The sequence below is a fragment of the Protopterus annectens genome, chromosome 1.part0, assembly GCF_019279795.1.
Source record: "Protopterus annectens isolate FY-2018-M chromosome 1.part0, PAN1.0, whole genome shotgun sequence".
Taxonomy (NCBI): Eukaryota; Metazoa; Chordata; order Ceratodontiformes; family Protopteridae; genus Protopterus; species Protopterus annectens.
Genome location: NC_056725.1, coordinates 1,871,662,332 through 1,871,687,720, shown reverse-complemented (window position 1 = coordinate 1,871,687,720; position 25,389 = coordinate 1,871,662,332). Strand labels below are relative to the sequence as shown.

General features: G+C 41.4%; 2 protein-coding genes across 3 annotated transcripts in view; one reads left to right on the top strand and one right to left on the bottom strand.

Annotated features, from left to right (window-relative positions):
- NIPBL (NIPBL cohesin loading factor) overlaps window positions 1-25,389 on the top strand; it is a 4,951,262-nt gene that overhangs the window by 3,971,889 nt on the left and 953,984 nt on the right. Inside the window, exon 38 of the mRNA XM_044076429.1 lies at window positions 18,500-18,673. Coding sequence (XP_043932364.1) covers window positions 18,500-18,673 — 174 coding nt within the window. The remainder of the gene's footprint in view (window positions 1-18,499; window positions 18,674-25,389) is intronic.
- IST1 (IST1 factor associated with ESCRT-III) overlaps window positions 1-25,389 on the bottom strand; it is a 1,439,276-nt gene that overhangs the window by 1,141,392 nt on the left and 272,495 nt on the right. The gene's annotated exons all lie outside the window — the stretch shown is intronic.

The window sequence follows — 25,389 nt, the reverse complement described above, 5'->3', positions numbered from 1 at the left end:
AAGACTGCCTATTAGAAAATGTTCTCTGTCATCTTTTTCAAAAAGTAAGAGGGGGACCTAGAAAGCCAGCCTTTTCTAAGTCTGCTTCTTCCACCCCAGCCTAAAAAAAAAGTAATTTCAGTCCCAACCTAAACCAGGTAGTCTGTGAATCCCAGCCACCAGAGCCATCCACTCCCTTGTTCCATCGTCTCAGCCTGTGTCTTGCTGCTTGCAAACTGATTACTCAGGATTCTTTGGTATTCTCGATAATCAAATCAGTATATTTCATGGTTTGGGAAAAAATTCCCCTTATTCATAGGGATTCCAACCCCCCAAGATCAGTTGAGCTTTTTTCCTCAGGTCATCATAGACCTCATCTCTCAGGGAACTGTCAAAGAGGTTCCCACTTCTCAGCAAGAAAAGGGAAGTTCCTTTTTTCTGTATGTTGACTCTACCTTGCCTTCTCCCTCTCATTCTTACACAGAGGCTTACTGTATCCCTGGATATAAAAGATGCCTATTTTCATATTCCCATCCACCCAGTGTTCAGGAAGTTTTTATGTTTTTCTGTAACTTCCTCACATTTTCAGTTTTGTGCTTTGCCCTTTGGTGTCTTTACAGCACCAAGGGTTTTCAAAAAGTGCTTGGCCTTTGTATAGCGTTTTGCAGAATGCAGAGAATTCAAAATTTCCCTTATCTAGACAACCTTCTGATTCAGGCTCATTCCCCAGAACTTCTTCAGGAACACCTTTCCTACACTGTTGACCTCCTACAGAGTTTAGGGTTCACTGTAAACTTCCAGAAGTCTTCCTCATCTCTTTGCAGGATCACTTTTTCCTGGGATGCAGAGTACAAACGGGCAAAATGCTAGCCTCTCTTCCAGTGGAAAAAGTTTTGTTCCTGACTGCCTATTTCCAGAGCATTCTTCCTCTCCAGTCCTTAACAGCCAGGGACTTCCTGGTACATGGCATCTACTATCCCCCATGATACCCTTAGCAAGACTACACATGAGGAAGCTGCATTGGTATCGAAGAACTGTGTGGATGCAACACTTGCATCCATTAGAATTTCTGATTCCACTCCTGCCTTGCTTAAAAAAGGAACTAGAATGATGGCTCCACCAGGTAAGAAACACTGGCTTACCACTGCAACCACCCCTTCCTACCCTAGAGTTATCCACAGATGTTTCAGACACAAGTTGAGGTTCAGCTCTCCAAGCCTGGAGGGTCAGAGATGTTTGGTCTCCCAAGCAAGCCCAGGAACACATCGATGTAAAGGGGATGAGGGTGCTGGTTTTGGCATTGCAAGTTTTCAAAAGCAACCTTGTTCCAGGAGTACTGAGGTAGTTCACAGACAACACCACAGCTCTTTGGTACATCAGCAAGCAGGGGGGAACTAGCCCTACTCGCCTGGGAATTAACTTTACAAAGCCAATTCTCCTTGCAGGCGGTTTATCTCCCCTCAGCCCAGAGGAGTGGCAGACTCCTTAAGCAGGTCCATGACCCAATCCCACAAATGGATGTTGCACAGGGATGTGTTTCTGGACATTATCAGTCATTAGAGTAAGCCTCGGATAGATCTATTTGCTGCCCCCATGAACTGGTATCTTCCAGAAGTTTGTGCCACGGTCCCACATTCCCTGGTGTGGAAGGTGGACACTCTCGTTCTCATGGAAGGGGATGTTTCTGTATGCATTTCCCCCTTGCCTCATTTACAAAAGGTCCTATTGAAGATTCAGCAGCATCAGCCAAAAATCTTGTTGGTGACTCCCTTTTGGCCAAGGCAGCATTGGCTCCCCCCTTCTCCTGCACCTAGCCAGGGGCAATCATCACAAGTTATCCTTCAGGATGGATTTACTCACGCAGAGCAAAGGGAACCCTAGTACATCCACAACTGTCAGTCAAGTCTGAATATGATGTTGTGTGAGATAGGGTTTCAATCCCTTACAGACACCTTTTTTCTGAGGGCATGCTACAAGTTCTGCATGAGGCCAGAAAACCTGCAACTAGGAAATCCTACATTCCATATGAAAAAGGTTTTCCATCTGGTGTCATAAAAAGGACCTACAACTGATGTCAGTTGATGTCACGGTGGTTTTGTCCTATCTGTGTGAATTGATGAGGGCTATTCTTCGGTGAAGGTTCACCTTTCAGCCATCTCTGTTTATCTGCCTACGTCTCCACCTTTGGCTTGTAGGGTAGAGGTAAAACTTTTATTTAATGGCATCCATATCAGACCACCAAGGAAACCAATACCACCTCCTCCTTGGGGTCTCAATTTTGTGCTGGAGAAGCTTACACTGGGACAGTTTAAACCAGCAAGCTACTCTTCCCTGCAGCATTGTACCCGGAAGACTGTTTTGTTAGTGGACATTACCTCTGCTAGATGGGTTTCAGAGTTACAGACCCTCATGTCCAACCCTCCCTTCACTGTCTTTCATGGAGAGGAGGTTTCCCTGCACACTAACCCTTCCTCCATGGCCGAAGTGGTTAATGAGTTATTACCAAGTCTCAATCCATTAACCTTCCTACCTTTTTCACTTCACCTCAGTGTCCCAGTGAGAGAATATTGCACACCTTGAATATGCACAGGCAGCTCAGATACTACCTTGACAAAACCAAGTTTATTCGCAAGTCTGACCGCCTGTTTGTCTCTTACCACCCAAGAGCTCTGAGTAAGTCAGTTTCCAAGCAAACTATTTCCAACTGGATTTATAAAGCCATTTCCTTTTGTTATTTGTCAAATGGTAAGACCCTTGCTTCCCCTATGAAGGCCCATTTTACTAGAGCAGTTTATTCCTCGGGGGGCATTCTTTAAAGGATTGGACATTGGCTCCATACCAGAGGCAGCTTACATGGTTCTCTTTCCATACTTTCACTAAACACTACAAGCTTGACACCATCTCTAGGTCCATAGCTGGTTTTGCAAGAGCAATCCTGCATGGATTTATTGAAAAAGCATTGGCTGTCCTCCTCCCAACCTCTCCCAAGCTTGAGCTTTGGCATTATCCCTTATGTTATGAATACTGCAGCATATGAATAGATGGACATAGAATAGTTGTGTAAAATCTTACCATAACGATATATTTCCTTTTACATTTGTTTATTTTTATTTATTTTACATTTGTTAACCGCGCTAGTCTGACTGGATATATTTCCATTTTCAGCAGAGGCCTGGGGAGAAAAGCTCCACATATGGACATAAGAGATTTATAATGAGTACAAATAACAAGTTACAAATAACAAGTTACAGACTTGTAACACTTCAACCAATGCATCTTGATTACAAAAAGAAGGCAACTGGAAAAACTAAAATACATTCTATTAAACATCAATACAACTTCTAGAACCTGATAAATAATAAGAGAGACCAGGGAAAAGAACTAAAACATTGAAACCTAAAACTAGATTACAAAGAAGTACACTACCTAGACTATCTAAATACTATCATCTTTAGCATAATTACATATTGTAGCATGAGAAGAGAGAGTAAAGGGACAGGAGTTAGCAAAAAAAAAAGCAGTAGAAGGGCAGTGTAGAGTTGATAAAGATATAATTTTCTATTATATGCTGCAGTATTGCTTCCCCACCCTGCTTTCCCCCTGATGCTTGCCTAGTTACCTGTTGATGTGATTCTCCACTACAATCTCAGGCTGGTGCTGTGCAGCATACAGTTCAGAGGAAGGTACATGCTGATGTCCGCTTTATACTAGACATCTCTTTATGGCTAATGTACGCATTGTGTTGTGTGGCATAGCATGTACCTCACAGTAGCATTAAGGCTTTTGGATACTGGCTGGATGTGTGAGTCAGCCGGAGGTGGAATCCCTTATGTTATGAATACTACAGCATATAGAAGAGAAGGACATCGGTGGTTATGGTACAATTTTACACGACTATTCTTTTTGCAAGAAAAAGAGGCTAAAAAACACTAGACTTTTGTTGACTTTGTTAAACTTGTGGGTCAACTGTAAACGCATATACTTCTCTTTATATCATTATTGTTTAGAAGTATACTAAAAGGGGGGGAACTCAACTCTAAGCAAAATGAATTTTGTTATTAGCATTTGCATAAAATAATTCATGATCTAAACTGCATGTTATGTGTAAAAGTGCATGGATTATATTATATGATGAAGTAGGATATTTTCTCTATTTTAAAAAGGGCAAATATCTAGATTATTGTCTTTTGGCTTTAGCTTGTAAACAGTTGATTTTGTAAGCATGTAGGTTTTACAAATTAGAAAATGATGAAAGCCATGAAGCTCCCAAGCTTCTTAGAACTGAAAAGATGTTAGCTTGTTTGTTTTCCACTGGCAAATGTTCACTGGAGTTGAGATATCTGCAGCTCTGCATTCTTTTCTGAGTGAAATTTACAAACTCTTTGCTGAGTAGGTTTTGATGAAGCAAGCTCTCTGCAGATGCAAACAGTTAATCTTGATAATGAGGGAAATGCAAAATGGTAATGGTACAGTAGCAAGCAAATCAATGAAAAAGAAACTGAATTTATGGGAAGTGAATAAGAGCGGACAACCTCCCTAGCAGCCTTAATACTTTAATACAGTTAACAGAAAAGTGTACAGTTTAGTTTTATTTAAAGATAGCCACTGCACTTTTTTAGGGCTAAAGTTAGTTTTCTGAAAGCATGCAAGCTGTTTTTCATATCTGGGAGGGGAAGAGAGATGAGAGAGAGAAAAAAAACAACATACCACAATCAGTGTACGTGGGAGCACATGCTGTAGCATACACTTTAGAATGGGTAACCTTAATTTTAGGTTAGATAGTGCCTGTAGTTGTAGCTGTCAATTTAGGGCAATTGTTCCCTTCTGGAGGGTTAAATATGTTTTGAAGATATACATACTTTTGTGTGTTTGATCTACAGTAATAGGGAATGGGGATGTTTTTGTATTTAAGTTTTTGTATGAGGGTTTTTATTAAAACAAAACACGTTCAAAAATATAGTACACATTCAAATAGAGACTGCACAAATGATCAGCCTGCCAAATGTTGGTATGTTCATGTAACAAAAAAACTAGAAATACATATTCAAAAAACTGTCTCGTATTATAGGTGGGAAAATTAGCTTTTTATTATGATAGCTGTGCTGTCCTTATCTTGGAATGTGGATGGCTTTTCAAGTATCGAAAAAAAGAGAGTAATGAATTATATTAAATGCAGTGTGCAAATAGCAATGCTGCAGGATACATGTTTGGAAAGAAATGAGCATGTGAATTTGACAGAGAGAGGATTTCAGAATATTCAGAAGAATATCAGGGATAGATGAAAGGGGGACTAATTGTAATAATTACTAGAGAGGCTCCAATAGTGGTGGCTAAGAAAAAAAAAAAGACAGAAATTGTAGATTTGTGTTAGTAAGGGGCTATTAACAATGGAGGAGGATTTCAGTGGTAGGTATTTATATTCCACTGAAAACTGTTATAGAGCTTAAGAAAATTTGGGGAGAAATCAACTTTCAACAGGGTATGTTATATATAGGTGGGGGACTAGAATTTGATTTTTCCATAGTGGTATATCAGAGTACCTAGAAAGGGCAATATAAGAAAAGAGGGAAGAATTCTGAAGACATTTATGAAAATATTTGGTATGGAAGATGTGAATTCAATAGCAGGAACTCTTATAGAATTTACATATTCCCTAAGGGTCAATAATTGGGCTAGACTAGGTAGAAATTTTATTTCAATATAACGTGCATTGCATCAAGTATCTGTTTCTGATCATGCACTAATTAAAAAACTAAGATAAAAATGCAAAGTAATGAAGCAAAAATGAAACACTGGTGCTTTCCCACCTGTCTGTTAAAAAGTGTGGATTTTAAGGAATGGGTAGAATTTATTTGAATGTTTAGGGAAGATAGAAGCATCTTCAGAAGTTATAGCTAGTGACTGGGATAACATAAAATGGAGTTTAACAATAGGGTCAAAGTAAGAGAGAGATATGGTTAAGAAGTAATAGAAATTACTTACAGGAGCTGATAAAGGTTAAAGTATTGCAGAGTGAGGGGAATCTCACAGAACAAAAGGAGGATCAAATGCATAGTGTTAAAGAAAAAGTAAGGGAGTATTTGGATAATATGCATGAGTTTAGAAAGATTACAGTTAAGCAACTATTTTTTTTTTTTTTGGTAACTCCAGACCACAAAAATGTTTAACAGCAACTTGGACAACAGAATGTTAAAAGGGTTGTTGCCAAACCTAAGGAACCTATAACAAGAATATAGTCAGATACCTTGTAGAAGTTTGAGATATTCAGGAAATTTTGTGAAAATTTGTATAAAATAAATTTGGAAATCATGAAAGAGTACAAATAGGAATATTTATGGAAGACTTAATTAGGCCAAGGTTAGAGGTAGATTACATAGTAGTTAGTAAGATAAAAACAGTGATGTATAATCAATCTTCAGGAAAATCTCCAGGAACAGATGGTATTTCTGTGGAAGACTATGAGAGAAGAAAGTGATGATTTTGTTTAACAACTTTTTTAAAAGGAGAGGCAGCACCAAAATATTGGAAGAAAGCCGTGGTGGCTGTGTTGCTTAAAGATTGAAAAGACCCTTCAGACCCAGCTTCATATAAACCCATTTCAATTTTAAACCACATTTATAAAGTGTTGTCTGTACTAGCTAAAAGAACAGCAAAGGTGGTGCCAGACTTGATAGATATGGATCAATGTGGTTTTGTGGAGGGGAGGCAAACATTTGACAGCATTAATAGAACAAGAATGGTCCAGAAGGAAGCAGAACTTAAGAAAATACCTCTTTTGTTGGCAGTTCTTGATTCAGAGAAAGCATTTGACAGAGTAAGCTGTGATTTTATGAATAAGGCATTGGAAGCATTTGCATTCCCTGATGCAATAGTAATGTTAATTAGAAAGATATATGAAGGATCAGAGGCAAGAATTAGTGGGAGGGTTCCTCTCAGATAAGCTATGTTTGAACAGAGGAAATAGGCAGGGGTGTCTTGTTACCCCTTTATTTGCCTTCTATTAAGAGCTATTGGCAATGAAAATAAGGGACTCAGAAGTACAAGGATATTATTGGTATGGTAATCAAGAAAAGTTAGCTTTATTTACAGATGTTATTTTGTACCTGAGAATTCTAGAAAAGGACATCAGTGTTGTGGAACATTTTGTGACCGTTTCAAGTCTTTTCGGGATAAAGTTAATAAAGATAAAACTAAGGCTATAGCCATAAATTGTGTACCCACACGTGAATTGCTTCAGCAATATCTGTATTTATGGGCACATAAGATAAAGTGTTTAAAAGTATGGATTAAAAAGGCTTCAGTTATTTCAGCTAAGGGTATGTGGAAAGAGACTAAACAAAAGGTAATATAAAAATTGAGAAACTGAATATGGATATATGGATATATATAGTAAGCCACAAGCAATAAAAATGTTTTTAGTCTCTTTAGTCTTGTGTACGGGTCAGGCATACGTCTGTCAACCTGAGGAGAAGTCGTGTACAATAATTAGTAAATAATTGAAGGAATTTGTCTTGGGAGGGCAGAAGTTAAGTGGGATAAGTTGATCCTTCCAATAGAACAAGGTGGTAGGTTTACCTGATATGAAGGGATATTTTAGAGCTATGGAGTTAAGGCTCATATACATAACACAAGCAGAAGGTTATTACTCAAAGTGGAAAGGGTTGATGAAGCAAGGGGGAAGATCAGACAGATAGAGTGTGGGATTTTGGATGTAGGTCATTAAGGAGAAAAATAACCATGGAGAATATTGTATACATAAACTAGCAGAAATAATTCTAAGAACTAAGCCAGTATAAGAGTGTAGATAGGAGATTTTGCCAGTAGAGAGGATTGCAAGTAGGAGTGCAGAAAATAGACCAGAAGAATCTGGAACTTACTGGAGAACCTGGCAAAGGAACAAAGGTATTGCAGAGTGGGATGAGACCAAGAAGACATTTGTATTGCAGGCTAGAGAGTACCTTCTCTAGGATTTGATTTCAGAGTACAGCCAAAGAGAAAGGAGTAGGGTAATTTTAAGTGAAAGACCTGCTTTGGTGGAGTATTTAGTTGAATCTAGAACAGATGCAACTGTTGGTATATAAAATATTGCATGATGACTATAGGAGTCAATGTGAGGAAGTTAGAACAGATTGGGAATAGAGACTGGAAAAGCAATTTACAAGAAAACAATGGGAAGATGTAGGTTTGGCTCCCCATGTATGCAGTCAAGTCCTGGAGGTTTAGGATCTTTCCCTGAAAGTGTTTGCATAGGTATTTTTATACCCCAAGCAGACCTCAAAGATTTTTTTCTCCGTTAGATGGCAAATGTTGGTGAATAAAGAGGTAGCTGGGAACATATGTTTTGGGAGTGTAATAAGTTGGCAGATGTTAAAAATTCCCTGTGGAGTATCCTTCCAGAAATATTGGGTGATCAAATGGTTGTAAGTAAGGAAATGATTCTTGAGCTGGCAATTCAGCATTTTATGTAATGTTGGACTGATAGTAGCAAAGAAAATATATGCAATGTATATTGTGTTTAAATGGAAAGTGTAAAAATGGTTTTCTTTTCTGTTAATGTATGCTTGCTTATGTCTTAAGTGATAATTTGAATCTAGCAAAACAGTGCAAATAGCACTGTTACAGGAAATGCATTTGGCAAAAAATGAACGTGAACCAGAGAGAGGATTTTGGGATGGACATTCAGAAAATTGGGACAAATAATAGAGTCGTAATGCTGATAGAGGGGTTCCAGTTGAGGTAGGGTAAAAAGACAGCAGTGATGAATTTGTAGTAGTAAGGGGTTATTTGCAGCAGGCGTGTTACACTGGCACACATTTATATTCTGCTTAAAATTATTATGGAGCTTAGGAAAATTTTAATAGAAATACACTTTCAGGAGCAATATTATTTATGAATGGATACTGGGACTTCATCTGCAATAGTGAGCATCTTTTAGTGGTGGCTAAAAGGGAAAATACAGCAAAAGTGGGTAGATTTCTGAAGGAGTATGAGAATTTTTTGGTATGGATTATTTGAATTTATTAACGGGAGCTCATAATTTACATATTCCCCAAGATGCAATAACTGGGCCATCCTTACCCTGCATCTTTACCATAGTTGTTATTGGTGAATGTAAAAATGTGACATAAGTGCTTTTCCACCGGTCTGTTAAAAAGAGAGGAATATAAGGAGTAAGTAGTGGAGATGACTAAACAGTTTTTAGGAAAGATACAAATTACTTCAGGAGGGATCGCTAGTCAGTGGGATAACAAAAAAAAATGGAATTTAAAAATATGGCAGAAATAAGAGAAGTGCGGTGGGGGTAATGGGAATTTAGGGAGTTGGCAGAAGTTAAAATGTTGCAGAAAGGGAGTATCACATAACAAGATGAGAAGCAACTGCATAATGCTAAATGGATTATTGAGTATTTGGGCAATATGCACAAGTTTAGAAGAGTTGTTCAGCAGCTATTTTTTTTTTTATAGCAGCGCTAGAACTAAAAACTTAGCCCAACAACTAAGGCAACAAAAAGAAGCAGTGAACTTAGGGAGCTTGCAACAAGAAAACTACAGATCCTGTTAGAGGTATTATAGATATTTTGAAAATGTTATGAACATTTTTATAAAGCAGAGAAGAGGAAGAACCAGTCAAAGAAACAAATGGAAACATTTACAGAAGACATGATTAGTTCAAAGAAAGAGGACAGTTAATGTCAGCAGTTAATAACTTTGATAGGAAGAGATGGTATCAAAACAGTGATATATAACAAATTAGCAGGAACATCTCCGTGAACAGAGTGCTCCTTAAATACACCACAGGAGGAGGAAGCACTTTTTGGATCCCCCTCCCCAAACAGAACAAGTATTTAACTGGAGGAAAATGGAAAAAATGTAGTCAGTCAAAGTTTTCAATCCCTTGTGCCTAGATACAACCACAACTACCCCACCAAGAGTTGGCCATTCCTCCAGAGACGCAGAAAAATTAAACAAAGAAAACTAGTATAAAAATGACAAACTGATCAGAAAGGGAATCCTGGGGGGCCGTCCAGGTCAAGACTGGGTTAGGAAGCAGATATGACTTGCCTTCACTCTCCCAGCTCAGAAAATTTTGCATTAGGGCACCAGCTCAAGAAGTCCTGGCAACAGATGCCTTCTCTATCAGCTTGGCAGACCTATTTATATATGGTTCCCTGCCCATCTTCTTCAAGGGGTAATTCAGAGGGAAAGAGGACAGGACAGAAATATATCCATAGCTTCTCTGTGGCCAAAGCAACCCTGGTTCTTCCTTTTAGTCAGTGTCAGAGGGAGTGAGCCTGTCTCAACATGTTAACCTCTTGACCTAAAACAAGGGGCTCACTGTTACACCGTGATCTAAGGGCAGTTATTGTAATAGGTTGGATGATTTAGCTGTCTCGTTTTAGATGTTTTCTGATATCATTCTGACTATCATGAAGGAGTCTGAAAAACTAAATACGAGGACATCTTATTTAAGTAAATCAAAAAGAGGATGTTCTTCATGTTTCACTGTTGTAGTCATTACATTTGGGTAATCTGCTGGCAGGTTGCCCTCAATCAGCCTGAGTAACAAAGTCTTGGGTCCTGCGTCAGTTGCTGTCTCCTCTTCCATGACGTCAGGGGTATAAAACATGCAGCCGATGCCATTTTTTTCAATCTTTCTTGCTGCGCGGTGCCCGAAGCAGAAGCAGTTCGCAAGTGCCGGTCGGCCGACTCCTGAAATTTTCGTATTCGAGTTTCAGAACCGAAGTCTTCAAACTAAAGCTAAGTACCCCGTTGGGGAAACTTTTTCTTGCTCCTTACCGATGTCAATAAAAGTTAATAATTGCATTACTTGTGGGAAGCAAATTACCTCATAAGGATTTTCATTTTTACTGTATTCTTTGCCTAGGCCCTGATCACAACATGCCTTGCTGTTGGTTTTGTGCTAAATTTAACCAACACACTATTAAGCGTCGGTATATTTTTGCTTCTAAATATTTTGGTTCAAGATTTAACTACCCTGAAATGTCGTTGGTTAGCAATCCGACTACTGGAGTTCACAAAAAACACAAGGAAAAAGACAGACAGACCATCGAGGTCCAAAACCGGCGACAAAACTTCTCCTAAGCCAGTCGTCAGTTCGCCGATACTCAGTGAGGCGCTTTCGCAGCCCCTGATACCCGCTACTTTTGAGTCGCAGGCCTCTACCGAGACCCATTCCTGTATGCCGCGAGATTCACAAAGTATTGAACCTGCGGATGTCTCTCCCTTGGATGGGTCTGGAGCTGCTGAGCAGGCACCGGCTTCTGAGGGTGTTTTCAGGCGTCAACATTTTTATATAAAACCGATGCCAGCAACAAAAACAAAGTCAAAAGCAACTTCTCTGTCTAGAAAACTGACGCATGAGCCACGTGCTCAGGCCCCTATGCCTAAAAAAACAGATGATTAAAATGGCTATGGATTTAATTACCTTGATCAGGGGTCCCCCCCCCCGCTAAGAGGCCTAGGCGAGGCACTGATTATGAATATTCAGATCAGGTTTCCATTTCTTCTGATTCCTCTTCTGATCAGGAATTTTCTGTTCCACCCTATGAGGATTCTGATGCAGAGGAATCCATCCCATCTGCATCTCCTCCTGAGGATTACTCTTTTGGAGAGACTTTGCATACTTTAAGGGAACTTACGGGAGCATTTTCACTGGGAGAGTCAAGACTTCTCTGAATCAAAAAACAGGCTTAGGGATTTCCTTCTCCTACCTCAGCATAGGTCTTTGGCTATACCTCCTGTATTAGACATTGTTGATGATGTGTTCTCGGAATCAAGCATGGCTCCTGATTCATTGCCTCTGGCTCCTAGTAAACCAGACAGATGTTACAGGGTTCCTGACTCCCACAAATTTCTTTTCAAAAATCCTGCTGCTGATCCTGAGACTATTTCTCAGGGTCCCAAAGGTGTTAAGGCTTCTACTGCCAAAAATCCTACCCCTTCTGATAGAGATTCCAGGGCGCTGGATAGATGGAGAAAGAAGGTTTGTACGTCTGCAACCTTGGCAATCAGGGCTTTAAACTGCCAGTTTCATATGCTTAAATATCAACAGCATGTTATGGGCTTACTGAAACAGAAAATGATGTTGATTTCTGATTGTGTGGAAAATAGTTACAGGATTTATTGCATTCAGCAGAGCAGGTTGGAAAGCATACTTTGTAATGTGGTTTTGATTCCTTGGGGGCCTCTTGTAGGGCTGCCGTTACTGGATCTGTGATTAGAAGGCATGCCTGGCTCAAGGAGCAAAATCTGCCTGATCATGTTAAAGCTGAATTGTTGGATGCCCCTTTGCAGCATGATACTCTGTTTGGTAATAAGGCAGAAGAGGTTTTAAAGAAAATGGAAGACAAAGCAAAATCTATGCAAACTGTAAAAGATGTCTTGCAAGTGCAGCCACTCAGGTTCAGTAGGCACTGGCCTACTAAAAATTGGTCCTTTCCTGTGTCAACAGAGCCACTCATGGCAAACCCAGGTGCTCAAAAGGCTCTAGATATCAATCACAGGGTTCTTAAAGGTCAAAGCAATGGGGTGCCTCCACCTCCAAATCTGGAGGAAACAAAGCACAACCCTACAGTAAGCAGTCTCAATGACTTTCCTCTACCATCTCCAAGCACTTATCTTTTGGCAGCCCCCTTGGGGGGAAAATTAGCACTTCATGCTCAAAATTGGCAGTTAATTACCCAGGACAAGTGGATATTAAACATAGTATCCCAGGGGTACAGATTTCATTTACATATTTTGCCAATTCCAACCACAAAACCAGTGGGCAGAGGCCCAGAAGCAAGTCATGTCCCTCATGGATAATGGGGGCTATTCAACCGATACCAAAAAAAGGACAAGGATTTTATTCAAGACTTTTCCTGGTACCCAGAAAAGACCATTCATGGCGTCCAATACTGGACTTATCGATTCTGAACACGTACCTGGACATTCCAAAATTTAAAATGCTGACTTTGCAGCAGCTACTGCCTATGTTAGGCAAGAATGCTTGGTTATTCACTCTAGACTTAAAAGAGGGATACCTGCATATCCCAATAAGGGAATCATGCAGAAGATACCTCCGCTTCAAAGCAGGTTTTTTTTGCATTACCAATTCTCCTCACTGCCCTTTGGCTTATCTACTGAGCCCAGGGTCTTTACAAAGTGTCTGGCACCAGTAATTGCATTCTGCAAACAAAGAAACATCCAAATTTATCCTTATCTGGATGATTGTCTCATTCAAGCAGAGGACAAGGACACTCTTCTTCAACATCTGGCATTTGTAAAAAGGCTTCTAGCATGCCTAGGGTACACCATAAACGAAAATAAATCACAACTGGTACCCTCTCAAATAATTAAATTCCTGGGTGCAAGCTTGAATACAACTGCCCAGATGGCTTACCTCACGCCAGACAAACAAAGGCAACTGACAGCATACTTCAAACAAATGGCAGCAAAAACCCAGTTATCTGCAAGACAAATTCTGCAGGCTTTGGGATTCATGGCATCCTGCATTCTACTGATTTCATATGCAAGACTGCATATGAGGAAACTTCAATGGTACCTAAAAAGTTTATGGAGTCAACATTGTCACAGCCTGGAAGCAATGATTCCTCTCATTCCCTGCTTGCAACAGGAGTTTCTTTGGTGGGCAGAGACATGTCACCAAAAACCAGGGACTGTCATTCACTCTACCCCCTGCCACCCAAACCCCAGCTACAGACGCATCAGATTATGCTTGGGGGGGCCACCTGGCAGGGAGATGCATTCAGAGCAAATGGAGCCCAAACCAAATGCATTTGCATATCAGTCAGAAAGAAATACTAGCTGTTCAGAATGCTCCGACAGTCTTCAAGGACTTACTTCATCCAGGACAACTACTGATAAGGCTGGACAAGCACCACTGTTATGTGGTACATAAACAAGCAGAAGGGTATACACTCCTACCCGCTTTGCAGACTAGCCATGGCCTTGTGGAACACAGCCTTGACTTACCAAATACATCTTCAAGCACAATTCCTGCCAAGAAAGCAAAATACTCTGGCAGACGACCTAAGCAGAAATCTTATGAACCCGCACAAATGGAAGCTGGATCCACAAATCGTCAACAGGTTAACACAGAAATGGGGGAGCCCAGGCATAGTTTTGGGGAGAGGCAAATAGATCTATCATTTGGACAAATTTTGCACAAGAACTCATCACAAAAAGGAATGAAAAGTGGATGCTCTATCCTTCAGCTGGAAAAACCTATCAGTCTATGCCTTTCCCCCCTCTGTCTGTAGTCTCCAAGGTCTTACTAAAGGACAGGAAAAAAAAAACAAAAATGATCCTAATTGCTCCGGACTGGCCACGCCAGCACTGGTACCCGCTTCTAAGGAATATGTCACACCTTCCTCCGTGGTACTTGCCTCAAACACCTCATCTACTGTCTCAGCAGAACTTTCAAATTCTGCACACTCGGCTCCAAACTCTGACTCTTGTAGCATGACTGATCAACTAATTATTCAAACCACATCTCTCAGTAAACCTGCGATGGATGTCATTTTGAAAGCCAGAAGGTCTAGTACTAGAAAATCTTATGCTTTTAAATGGAAGATATTCTGTGCTTGGAACCAAGCACAAGGAATTGACACAGCAAAGCCCAGTATTCCTCAGATTTTACAATACTTAACTGAGATGCTTGACAAGTGCCTATCTTTTTCTTCAATAAAAATCCATGCCTCTGCCATCTCAGCTCATTACAACACAGAGCCTCCCCTCTTTTCTCATCCACTGCTTAAACAGTATCTCAGAGGGGCCAAAAATTTAAGGCCTCCCAGGAGAGCACCAACTCCTGCATGGGACCTCAATTTTGTGCTGGCAAAACTCACCCTGCCTCCTTTTGAACCAGCAGCTACTGCAGATATAAAATTTCTGTCGTGGAAGACAGCTTTTCTTTTGGCAGTCACTTTAGCAAGAAGGGTTTCAGAACTACAGACTCTCATGGCAGTGGAGCCTTTCATTTTTTACCCGGACAGGGTGGCAGGGTGGCCCCCAAGACCAATCCTTCTTTTATGCCTTGTGGCTCTTAACCAGACAATTCACCTGCCAACATTTTACCCAAATCTGCAGAACAAGGGGGAGCAGACTCTGCATTCATTGGATATACACAGACAACTAAGATTCTACTTAAACAGGACCAAATCTCTAAGAAAGTCTGAGCAACTACTGGTAGCATTTGCTGCAGGATCAGAGGGGAAGGTTATATCAAAGCAGGCTATTTCTAAAAGGATAAGTCACTGCATTCATTTCTGCTATTTGCACCATGGTAAACCTGTGCCCAAGGGGATCAGATCACATTGCACCAGGGCTGCCTCTACTTCAGCAGCTTTTCTTAGAGGGGTCCCAACCAAAGACATTCTAGAAGCTGCTACTTGGAGCTCTGTTCATACCTTCACAAAGCATTATCATTTACCTCTCTTCTCTAAATCCAGGGCAGGCTTTACCACTGCAGTCCTGCAGGGCCTTATAGCCGCTCCTAATGCTGTTTAGTTCCATCCTCAGCTTTGGGATTCTACCCAAATGTAATGACTGCAACAGTGAAACACGAAGAACATATTACAGTTGTGTACACTTACCATAAATGTAGATGTTCGAGTGTATTCACTGTTGCAGTCCGGGTTACCCACCCGCCATCCCCCATTCTATACCTTTTCTTTCCTTCACTATACTCAAAAGCCTTTGTGGTGTATTTGCGTTTAGTTGAAGGTAAAATTTATGTTTCTAAAAGTGCATTTATATCTTTACAGTTTATTTATATATATTTTTTTGCTCCCCATTTGGGGGGTACCTGACATCTGGGGCAAGAAAAACTGAATAAAATGGCATCGGCTGCATGTTTTATACCCCTGACGACCTGACGTCATGGAAGAGGAGACAGCAACTGACGCAGGACCCAAGACTTTGTTACTCAGGCCGACTGAGGGCAACCTGCCAGCAGATTACCCAAATGGAATGACTGCAGCAATGAATACACTTCTACATTTATGGTAAGTGTACACAACTGTACTTTCTCTCTCTCTCTGATGTCAAAGGAGGAGTTAAGACACATCACACGTGTTGGTGTCCACAGTCCTCTACAAATCTGGATAGTCTAGTGCCCCTGTTAAAGTACATATCTCAGCTGTCTCTGCCTTCCTGCCTAGAAATTCCTGCTGTTTCTTGTTTCCTGTAAAACAGTTTCTAAAAGTCCTCATGTACCCTCAAGAGGGAGCCTAGTCCACCATGAGACCTTAGATGTGTCCCTGAGAAACCTGACATTATCTCCCTTTGAACCAGCTGCTTCTACTTCCTTGATGTTCTTGCTCCAGAGAACTATCTTGGTGGGCCAATATGGCAGCCAGAAGAGTTTCAGAACTACAGGCCTGATGCGCAAAAGAGTCTTTTCTAATCTTCAGTAGGACAGGGTCTTTCTACACAATAAAAAAAATATGTGCACCTAAATTAGTAAGAGTTGCTTTTGAATATGGCCATTCACATCAGTCATACCTCTCAACTGTACAGATTTTGGCCTCATATTTTTTATCCGTTTTTCATAAAATTGTGGTTTTCTGGTAAATTAGTGGCAAATCATTAAAGATTGAAGCTAGAAAATAATGACAGACATTTGAGTCTCTCACTTCATACCCTTCAGAAAATGCATGCTAATGCAAAATCTGTTGTTCTATCAACTTTTTAAGTTTATAACAGCAGTATTTAAAAATTGTCCCTATTTTTGGGCCTTTTGTCCCGCTTTTATGTATGACTTTGTCCAGATTTCTTGTTCTAAGAGGTGTGATCAGTGTACTTCCCTAACCCCCTGAGCACAGGGGAGAGAGAATTCTGCATTCCCTGAATGTGTATAGGCAGTTTAGATTTTACCTGAACAGGACAAAATACATTAGAAAACTAGTGCTCTTATTTGTGCCCTTTCTAAGGGGAGAGAAGGCCTGCATCCAGACCAACCACCTATGAATGGTTGGCCCATTGTATTTGTTGATTTTGCTCCTTCCTTGCCAAAAGCATACAGTGGCACGTAGGTGCCCATTTTACTAGAGCCACAGCAGCCCTTACGGTCTTCCTTGAGGGGGGGGGGGGGTCAGTCTGGTTTATAAACTAGCCTTGTTGAGGGCAGGATTTTTTATGCAATTTTTCCCCCTTCTCTCTGTCAATCAGCCCACTCCCGTTCAGGACATTCATTCCCCAACAGTACAGCAAATGTTGACCTGAAAGGGGCAGGGGATGGTTGGAGTTGATATGCCATGGCCATCCTGTAGGAGTTAATTCAGGCAACACATCCTTATGGCCATCTACTCACTGTGACCGTTGCACTTTTGTGAGTCTTCCTACATGTGAAGACTGCTGCAGCAGTGAACTTTTAAATGACTGTAGTCCAGTTATATTCAGAACTTTCCGTAATTGTAGATATTGAGTGTTCACTTACTGTAATGCCTCTGCATCAGTCTCACCCCTTACTATCCTCGGGATATTCAGAGCGGAATAGGTGCACAGTCACCTGTCTTCCCTTCTCTGCTGCTACCTTAAGGCACCATTCCCCCAGCTGACCTAAAACTTGAAAGGGCACCTTTGGGGTGGTTCTTGTTATGCTGTTATAAGTGGGGGGGGGGTCTTTCTTCCCTTGTTCATTTGTACAGTTAGTGTTATCAGTCAGTGTCAGATTCCTGGAGGCTACCAGTATAAGAAAGAACCATAAGTAGTATAGGTGGACATTCCCCAAAGGCACATTGTGAGCACCTTCCCATATGAACATCAAAGTGTAGAGGGGAAGGAGTGCTGAGTTCCAGAAGCTGGGCTTATTCACCTCTTAGGAGGATGGAATCTTCTCCCTGTTTACATTATTCTGCATGCCTTGCATTGTTCAGATATATACATCCTGCATTTTGTGACAGCAGAGGTTCCTGTACTGTTTCCCACCATTTTCTCAGTTTCCATTCCTGGTAAGAGAATTCAAGGGAAAAGAAAGACGCTTGTTCTTAATTGCTCCCTATAGCAGCAGGAATGAATGGTTTCAAGCTCCCTAGCCTTTGGCAGTACAGGAAGCTGCTTTTCTCACAGGGATCACAGTTACAGTAGTTTTCCTTGTTGTAGAGGTTTGCCAGCAATTTGGACATTCAGCTTGAGGACTGACCTTCAGAACTTTGTTTTTATACCCCCAAACTGTGCTTTCCTATGTAGAGTGTGGCTACATTTCCTCAGTTCCTTTTACCATTCAAATCACGTCATAGTCCATATTCATCCAGTCACTTCAAGGTGACTTCCACAACAAAATTACAATTACCCGAACTGAGAAACTTCATTATTCTTGAGTTTTAAACATTTGCTTGATTTTTTTTTTTTTTATTGTTACATTTACTGCTGCTGTTGTGGAAAACTTTATTTCTGATACGTTATAGTTAGTAAATGTCTTTTATTGACAGTTAGTGCTTTGCAGTTAACCGATCCCATGCAAAGAAAAATAACCCCAAAACTTCTTATTTTTACAGGTTTCATTTGTATTCAACATCCAAGTTTAATGTTTGAGCAGGAGGTGAAGAACATGTACAACAACATACTGTTCGACAAAAATGCCTCGGTAAATCTCAAGATTCTTGTGTTGAAGAACCTCCAGACATATCTGCAGGAAGAAGACACACGGATGCAGGAAGCTGACAAAGAATGTTAGTACAGAGACCTTTTATGAATCCTGAAGATCTTTTTGCAGTTAAGTTAGTATGAAAATCTGACAGACAGCCTGCATACATCTTTTGCACATTTATATAGGAAAACGCATAATTAGTTTTACAGTGTCTTTTAAGTTAAGGATTTGTTAAGAATGCAGTTTATTGTGGGGTGTTATAAGCAGTTTTCAGTAGTCTTGGCCCTTTTAAGTATTTTAGAACTTTGTAAGTTTTATTGATAAGTTTGCTGAAGAAGTTGTTTTGTATTGCAAGAAGGTGGGTGAATTTGTTTTACATTTAGTAAAAGGTAAACTACACATCGGTCTGATATTCCTGCAGATGTATATACCCGTCAATACCCCAGCTCATTTGTAGATTCTGGGAGATGTAATGGTCTCAGGCACTTTTAAAACATGTCATTTAGGTTTTTGTATTGGGTGGAGTTGTGTATGCATTGGAAAGCATTCTTTCAAATCATTTAATTCATTTACCAATACAGATTGATTTGTTTTTTTTACTATTTGTCAGGCTTTGCATGCTATGTAAAGGGAGTGATATCCTTTTGCACTACCCTTAAGTTACTCATGCTGCTGCTGCTGCATTGTTAAACACTTAACACGTTATATTTTGTGTGTATGTGTTTGTCTTTGAGTGATTGGTTTAAATGCGTGCATAGTGTAACTATGCATATGTACAGGTGTCCTTTGGGAGTGTATGAACTTGTGTGCAAGTTGATGCTTTATTGTTTTTTTTTTTTTTTTTCAAGTATCCACTACAACACCATAAAACATGATTAAAAATGCTATCTTCGCATAGCAAAAGTAAAGAATGAAATGGCAAAGACATGCTACAGTTTAAAAGGGAATTTTTTTTTAACTAAAACATGAGCACTGTAGCACCCTGCGTGTTTAGGATATAAACTGTAAAAATTGTATGCTACAGTTTAAAAGAAGAAATTATTTCCTTTTAACTAAAATGTGAGGCAGGAGGGTTGGGAGCAGGGCAAAAAACAGGACCTGAGTGGCTGTGGAGTGGGGGGAGTTGTGCATCTGGCCACCTAGCTGGTTTGCAGTGGCATCCCCCTCCCTCCTTTTACTTGAAGAGCTGGGGGTACTAGTTTGTAGGACTGGTACATTGGACTGGTTGAGCCAGCTAAGCTTCTGCCCTTTTGGCTAAGTGAATGCTCTGACACCTGAATGTCAGCATATTCTGATGTGAGGGGCATTCACCTGCTCTCACCATCTGTAGTATCTTGAGATAATTGATGCGAGTTGCTTATAGTGTCATCAATTCATCAGTTCAACTTGTCTTTCACAGTACAGGTAAACTCTCCATTGCAGCAGGAAATCTTATGATGTTCATCGTGTTACACTGCTGCAGTCATCACACACGGGTTATCCTGCCGTCAGGCGGTCCCACAGTCGGCCCGAGTTCCAAAGTCTTGGTCCGGCGTCGGTTGCTGTCGCTTCTTCCCTGATGTCAGTGCGCCAGCAGTGTATAAGATGCATCCAACGCCATTTTCTTCAGACTTTCTTGCCGCGCGGTGCCTGAAGCTGAAGCAGTTCGCAAGTGCCGGTTGGCCGACTCCTGAGATTTTCAAATCGAATTTCAGACCGAAGTCTTCATAAAGCTAAGTACCCTGTTGGGGAACCTTTTCTTGCCTCAGTCCAATGTCAGAAAAAGTTAACAATTGCATTTCTTGTGGGAAGCAAATACCTCATAAGGACTTTCATTCTTATTGTATTCCTTGCCTAGGCCCAGACCACGACGTCACAGGTTGTAGGTTTTGTGCTAGGTTTAATAAACGAACTATTAAACTTCGGTTTGATTTGGCCCGACATTATCTTGGTAGGAAATTTAATTATACCATGCCGTCAGACCAAGCGACGACCGGAATGCATAAAAAACACAAAGATAAGGACAGGCAACCGAAATCCAAACCAGATTCCGTGGCCTCTGCTAGGCCAGTTGCCGGTTCTCCGGTTTTCAGTAAGGCGCCTACGCAGCCCCTGACGACCGCTGATTTAGAACCCCAGGCGACATCCGATTCACAAGCGGAGATTGCTAGGCCTCCACAACCTTTACCTTTAGGCCCTTCCGACTCCATACCTGAAGGGGATTCCAGTGCAGTTGAAACGCCTTCAGTTGCAGAAGGTGTCTTCAGACCGACTACACTCACTATTAAATCCTATGCAAAACTGAAAACTCCTTTAAAAACAAAGAAGACTGTACAGCAGTCCTCCAGTACAAGGCCCCATGCCTAAGAAACAGATGTTTAAGATGGCTGAAGACTTCATTACCCTAATCAGGAGTTCCCATCCCCCTCCTGATAAAAGGCCAAGGCAGGAGGAGGACTACGCTTCCTCTGACCAGGTTTCAATTTCCTCAGACTCTTCTGAGGAACAGGAATATTCCTTTCCCCCTTATGAAGATTCTGATGCTGAAGAGTCTATCCCTTCTGCATCTCCCCCAGAAGACTACTCTTTTGGGGAAACCTTACATACTATGAGAGAACATTTCCACTGGGAAGGCCAGGATTACTCTGATTCAAAGAAAAGGCTCTGAGAGTTCCTTTTACTACCCCAGCACAGACCACTTGCTATTCCAACTGTGTTAGACATTGTGGATGATGTTTATTCAGAATCTAGCCTTAACCCAGATTCACTACCTCCAGCACCAGCCAAACCAGATAGATACTACAGAGTCCCTGACTCCCACAAATTCCTGTATAAAAGCCCTGTTGCTGACCCAGAAACCATTTCCCAGGGTCCCAAAAGGGTTAAGGCCTCTATTGCTAAAAATCCTGTGCCCTCTGAAAGGGATTCTAGAGCACTAGACAGATGGGGAAAGAAAGTGTATACCTCAGCTACTCTAGCTATGAGGGCCTTAAATTGTCAGTTTCACATGCTGAAATATCAACAATATCTGATGTCTCAATTAAAACAAAAAATGCTCGCACATACAGACCAGCCAGATTACAAGGAAATGCAAGATTTGTTGCATTCAGCTGAACAAGTGGGAAAACATACTTTGCAATGTGGATTTGATTCATTGGAAGCTTCTTGTAGAGCAGCAGTGACAGGGTCTGTCATACGTAGGCATGCTTGGTTAAAAGAACAAACTTTACCTGATCATGTTAAAGCAAAGTTATTGGATGCACCTTTACAGCAGGATGTTTTATTTGGTGTAAAAGCAGAAGTTGTTTTAAAGAAAATGGAGGATAAGGCAAAATCTATGCAGACGGTCAAGGATTTTTTACAGGTTCAACCCCCTCGTTTCAGCAGAAATTGGCCAACCAAAAACTGGTCCTTTCCAGCTTCTGTCAGACCACAGGGGGGCAGATACAGACGCCCAAGAGGCAGAGGCCAGCCACAAGGCTCTTAACCAGCCTCGTTAATGGAGTGCCACAACCCAAAAAGGAGGAGAAGACAGGTCTCAAACTACCAGAAGACAAACACAATGACTTACCCCTCTGACTACCAAGCAAAACCCTCTTGGAAACTCCCTTGGGAGGAAAACTAGCACTTTTTGCAGACAATTGGCACATCATCACAAAGGACAAATGGGTCTTAATATTGTATCTCAAGGATACAGATTCCACTTTCACACTTTGCCAAGGATAAAAGGAATGCCAAACCTGCCACCAAATCAATGGGCAGAGGCTCAAAAGCAAATTTCAACTCTCATGGACTTGAGCGCCATTCACAAGGTTCCTACACAGGAGCAAGGACAAGGATTTTACTCAAGACTGTTTCTAGTTCCCCGAAAGGACAAAGCCTGGAGACCCATTCTGGACCTCTCATTTCTAAACACATACCTGGAAGTACCCAAATTCAAGATGCTAACACTATAGCAACTTCTTCCCATGCTGGGCAAGAAGGCTTGGCTAGTAACGTTGGACCTCAAGGAGGCATACCTGCATGTCCTCCGATTTATTGCAGGTTCAACCCATTACCAATTCTCTGCACTGCCCTTTGGCTTATCTACTGCGCCCAGGGTCTTCACAAAATGCCTGGCACCAGTAATTGCATACTGCAGACAAAGAGGGATTCAAATATATCCATACCTGGACCGACTGCCTTATTCAAGCAGAAAGCAAGGACATTCTATTAAAGCATCTGGCGTTTGTCAAAAACCTACTAAGTTGCCTAGGGTACACAGTAAACAAAAAGAAGTCAAAACTAGTGCCCTCACAAGACATAATATTCCTGGGTGCCAGCTTAAATACAATGGCCCAGATGGCTTATCTCATGCCAGACAAGCAAGGACAACTGACTCAATACTTCAAAATGATGGCAACAAAGACCCAACTCCCTGCAAGAAAAATTCTGTAGGCCTTGGGATTCATGGCATCTTGCATACTACTAATACCATTTGCAAAACTGCATATGAGGAAATTACAATGGTACCTGAAGAGCGTATGGACACAGCACAGCCACAACTTGGAAACAGTGATACCACTCATTCCCTGCCTTCAACAGGAGTTTCTATGGTGGGCTCAGGCATGTCACCTCAACAAGGGTCAGCCTTTTACCTTACCCACAGCCAGGCAAACTATAACAACAGATGCATCGGATTATGCCTGGGGAGCACACATGGCAGGACAGTATATTCAGGGCAAATGGTCTGCAAACCAAAGGCATCTACATATCAATCAAAAAGAGATGCTAGCTGTACAAAATGCTGTAACAGCTTTCAAGGACCTCCTACATCCAGGACAACTCCTAATAAAGACTAACAACACCACAGTGATGTGGTACATAAGCAAGGGGGCACACACTCCTACCCCCTATGCAGACAAACAATGACCTTGTGGAACACAGCACTGACCTACCAAGTTCAACTACAAGCACAATTCCTGCCAGGAAAGAAAAACACACTGGCAGACGATCTAAGCAGAAACATCACAGATACTCACGAGTGGAAACTAGATCCACAAGTATTCGCAATGATAACTCAAAAATGGGGGAGCCCAGACATAGATCTGTTTGCTTCCCCCCAAAACTACCAACTACGGAAATTCTGCACAAGGACATACCACACACTAGCTTGGAAAGTGGACGCCCTCTCATTCAGTTGGAAAACATTGACAGTATATGCCTTTCCTCCACTGCCTCTTCTGGCAAAGGTGTTGCTGAAAGCCAGATTAGAGAGGCCACAAATGATACTCATTGCTCCAGACTGGCCACACCAACACTGGTATCCAATACTAAGGAACATGGCTCAAGGCCCACCATGGATTTTTACCTACAGTTCCTCACCTACTCACTCAGCAAAACAATCAGATTCTACACAGCCAGCTCAAGACTTTAAATCTGGCTGCATGGCAAATTGCCTAAACAACCAGTCAACACTTCTCTCTAAAGCTGTGATGGACGTCATTTTGGAGGCCTGGAGGCCAGGAGGCCCAGCACCAGGGAAAGTCTATTCAGACAAATGGAAAAGATTCTGTGCCTGGAACCAGGCTAAAGGCCAAAATCTCCTTGTCCCAAATATTCCTCAGGTTCTTCAATATTTAACTGAGATGTTGCACAAAAGACTTTCCTTCTCATCTATAAAGATCCACGCCTCAGCTATTTCAGCTCAATGCAACACAGATCCTCCTTTATTTTCACATCCATTACTAAGACAGTTCCTCAGAGGGGCTAAGAACATAAGACCACCTCGGAGAGCACCAACACCAACTTGGGATCTCAACTTTGTTTTTGGAAAAGCTTACACTTCCACCCTTTGAACCAGCTTTCACAGCTGATCTACAGTTCCTATCTTGGAAAACTGCCCTGCTGCTAGCAATAACTTCAGCACAAAGAGTCTCAGAACTACAGGCCCTAATGGCAGTGGAGCCTTTCATCATTTTTCATCAAGACAGAGTCTCTTTACAAACTAACCCTTCCTTTATGCCAAAGGTGATATCCAGTGTGGCCCTAAACCAAACCATTCATTTGCCCACCTTTTACCCAACCCCCCAGAACAAAGGGGAAAGGCCCCTACACTCTTTGGACATTCACAGGCAATTACGTCACTACTTGGATAAAACTACGGCTTTCAGAAAATCTGACCAGCTCTTTGTATCCTATGCTGCAGGATCTCAAGGAAAAGCTATCTCAAAACAGACCATTTCAAAATGGATAGGACATTGTATCCGTTTCTGCTACACACACCATGGGAAATCTGTGCCTTGTAACATCAGGCCTCATTCCACCAGGGCTACAGCAACATCAACAGCCTTCCTCAGAGGGGTACCAACCAAGGATATTTTGGAGGCTGCAACTTGGCGTTCAGTGCACACCTTCACCAAGCACTATCACTTACCTCTATACTCTAAAACCAGAGCTGGCTTTGCCACTGCAGTTCTGCAGGGCCTGCTAGCCTCTCCAAACCCTGTGTAGTTCCACCACCCATCCTTAGCTTTGGGATTCAACACGTGTGATGACTGCAGCAGTGTAACACGATGAACATAGCACAGTTTTGTACATACCATAAATGTAGATGTTCGAGTGTTCACACTGCTGCAGTCCAGGTTACCCTCCCTCCATCCCCTCTGAACTAGCTGGACTTATCTATACCTTTCTATCCTATACAACCTCTGTGGTGTATTTGCTTGTGACTGAAGGTATTGTTTTATTTTTATATAGCAATATGTATTGCCTACTTATTGGGGGCACCTGACATCTGGGGCAAGAAAAACTGAAGAAAATGGCGTCGGATGCATCTTG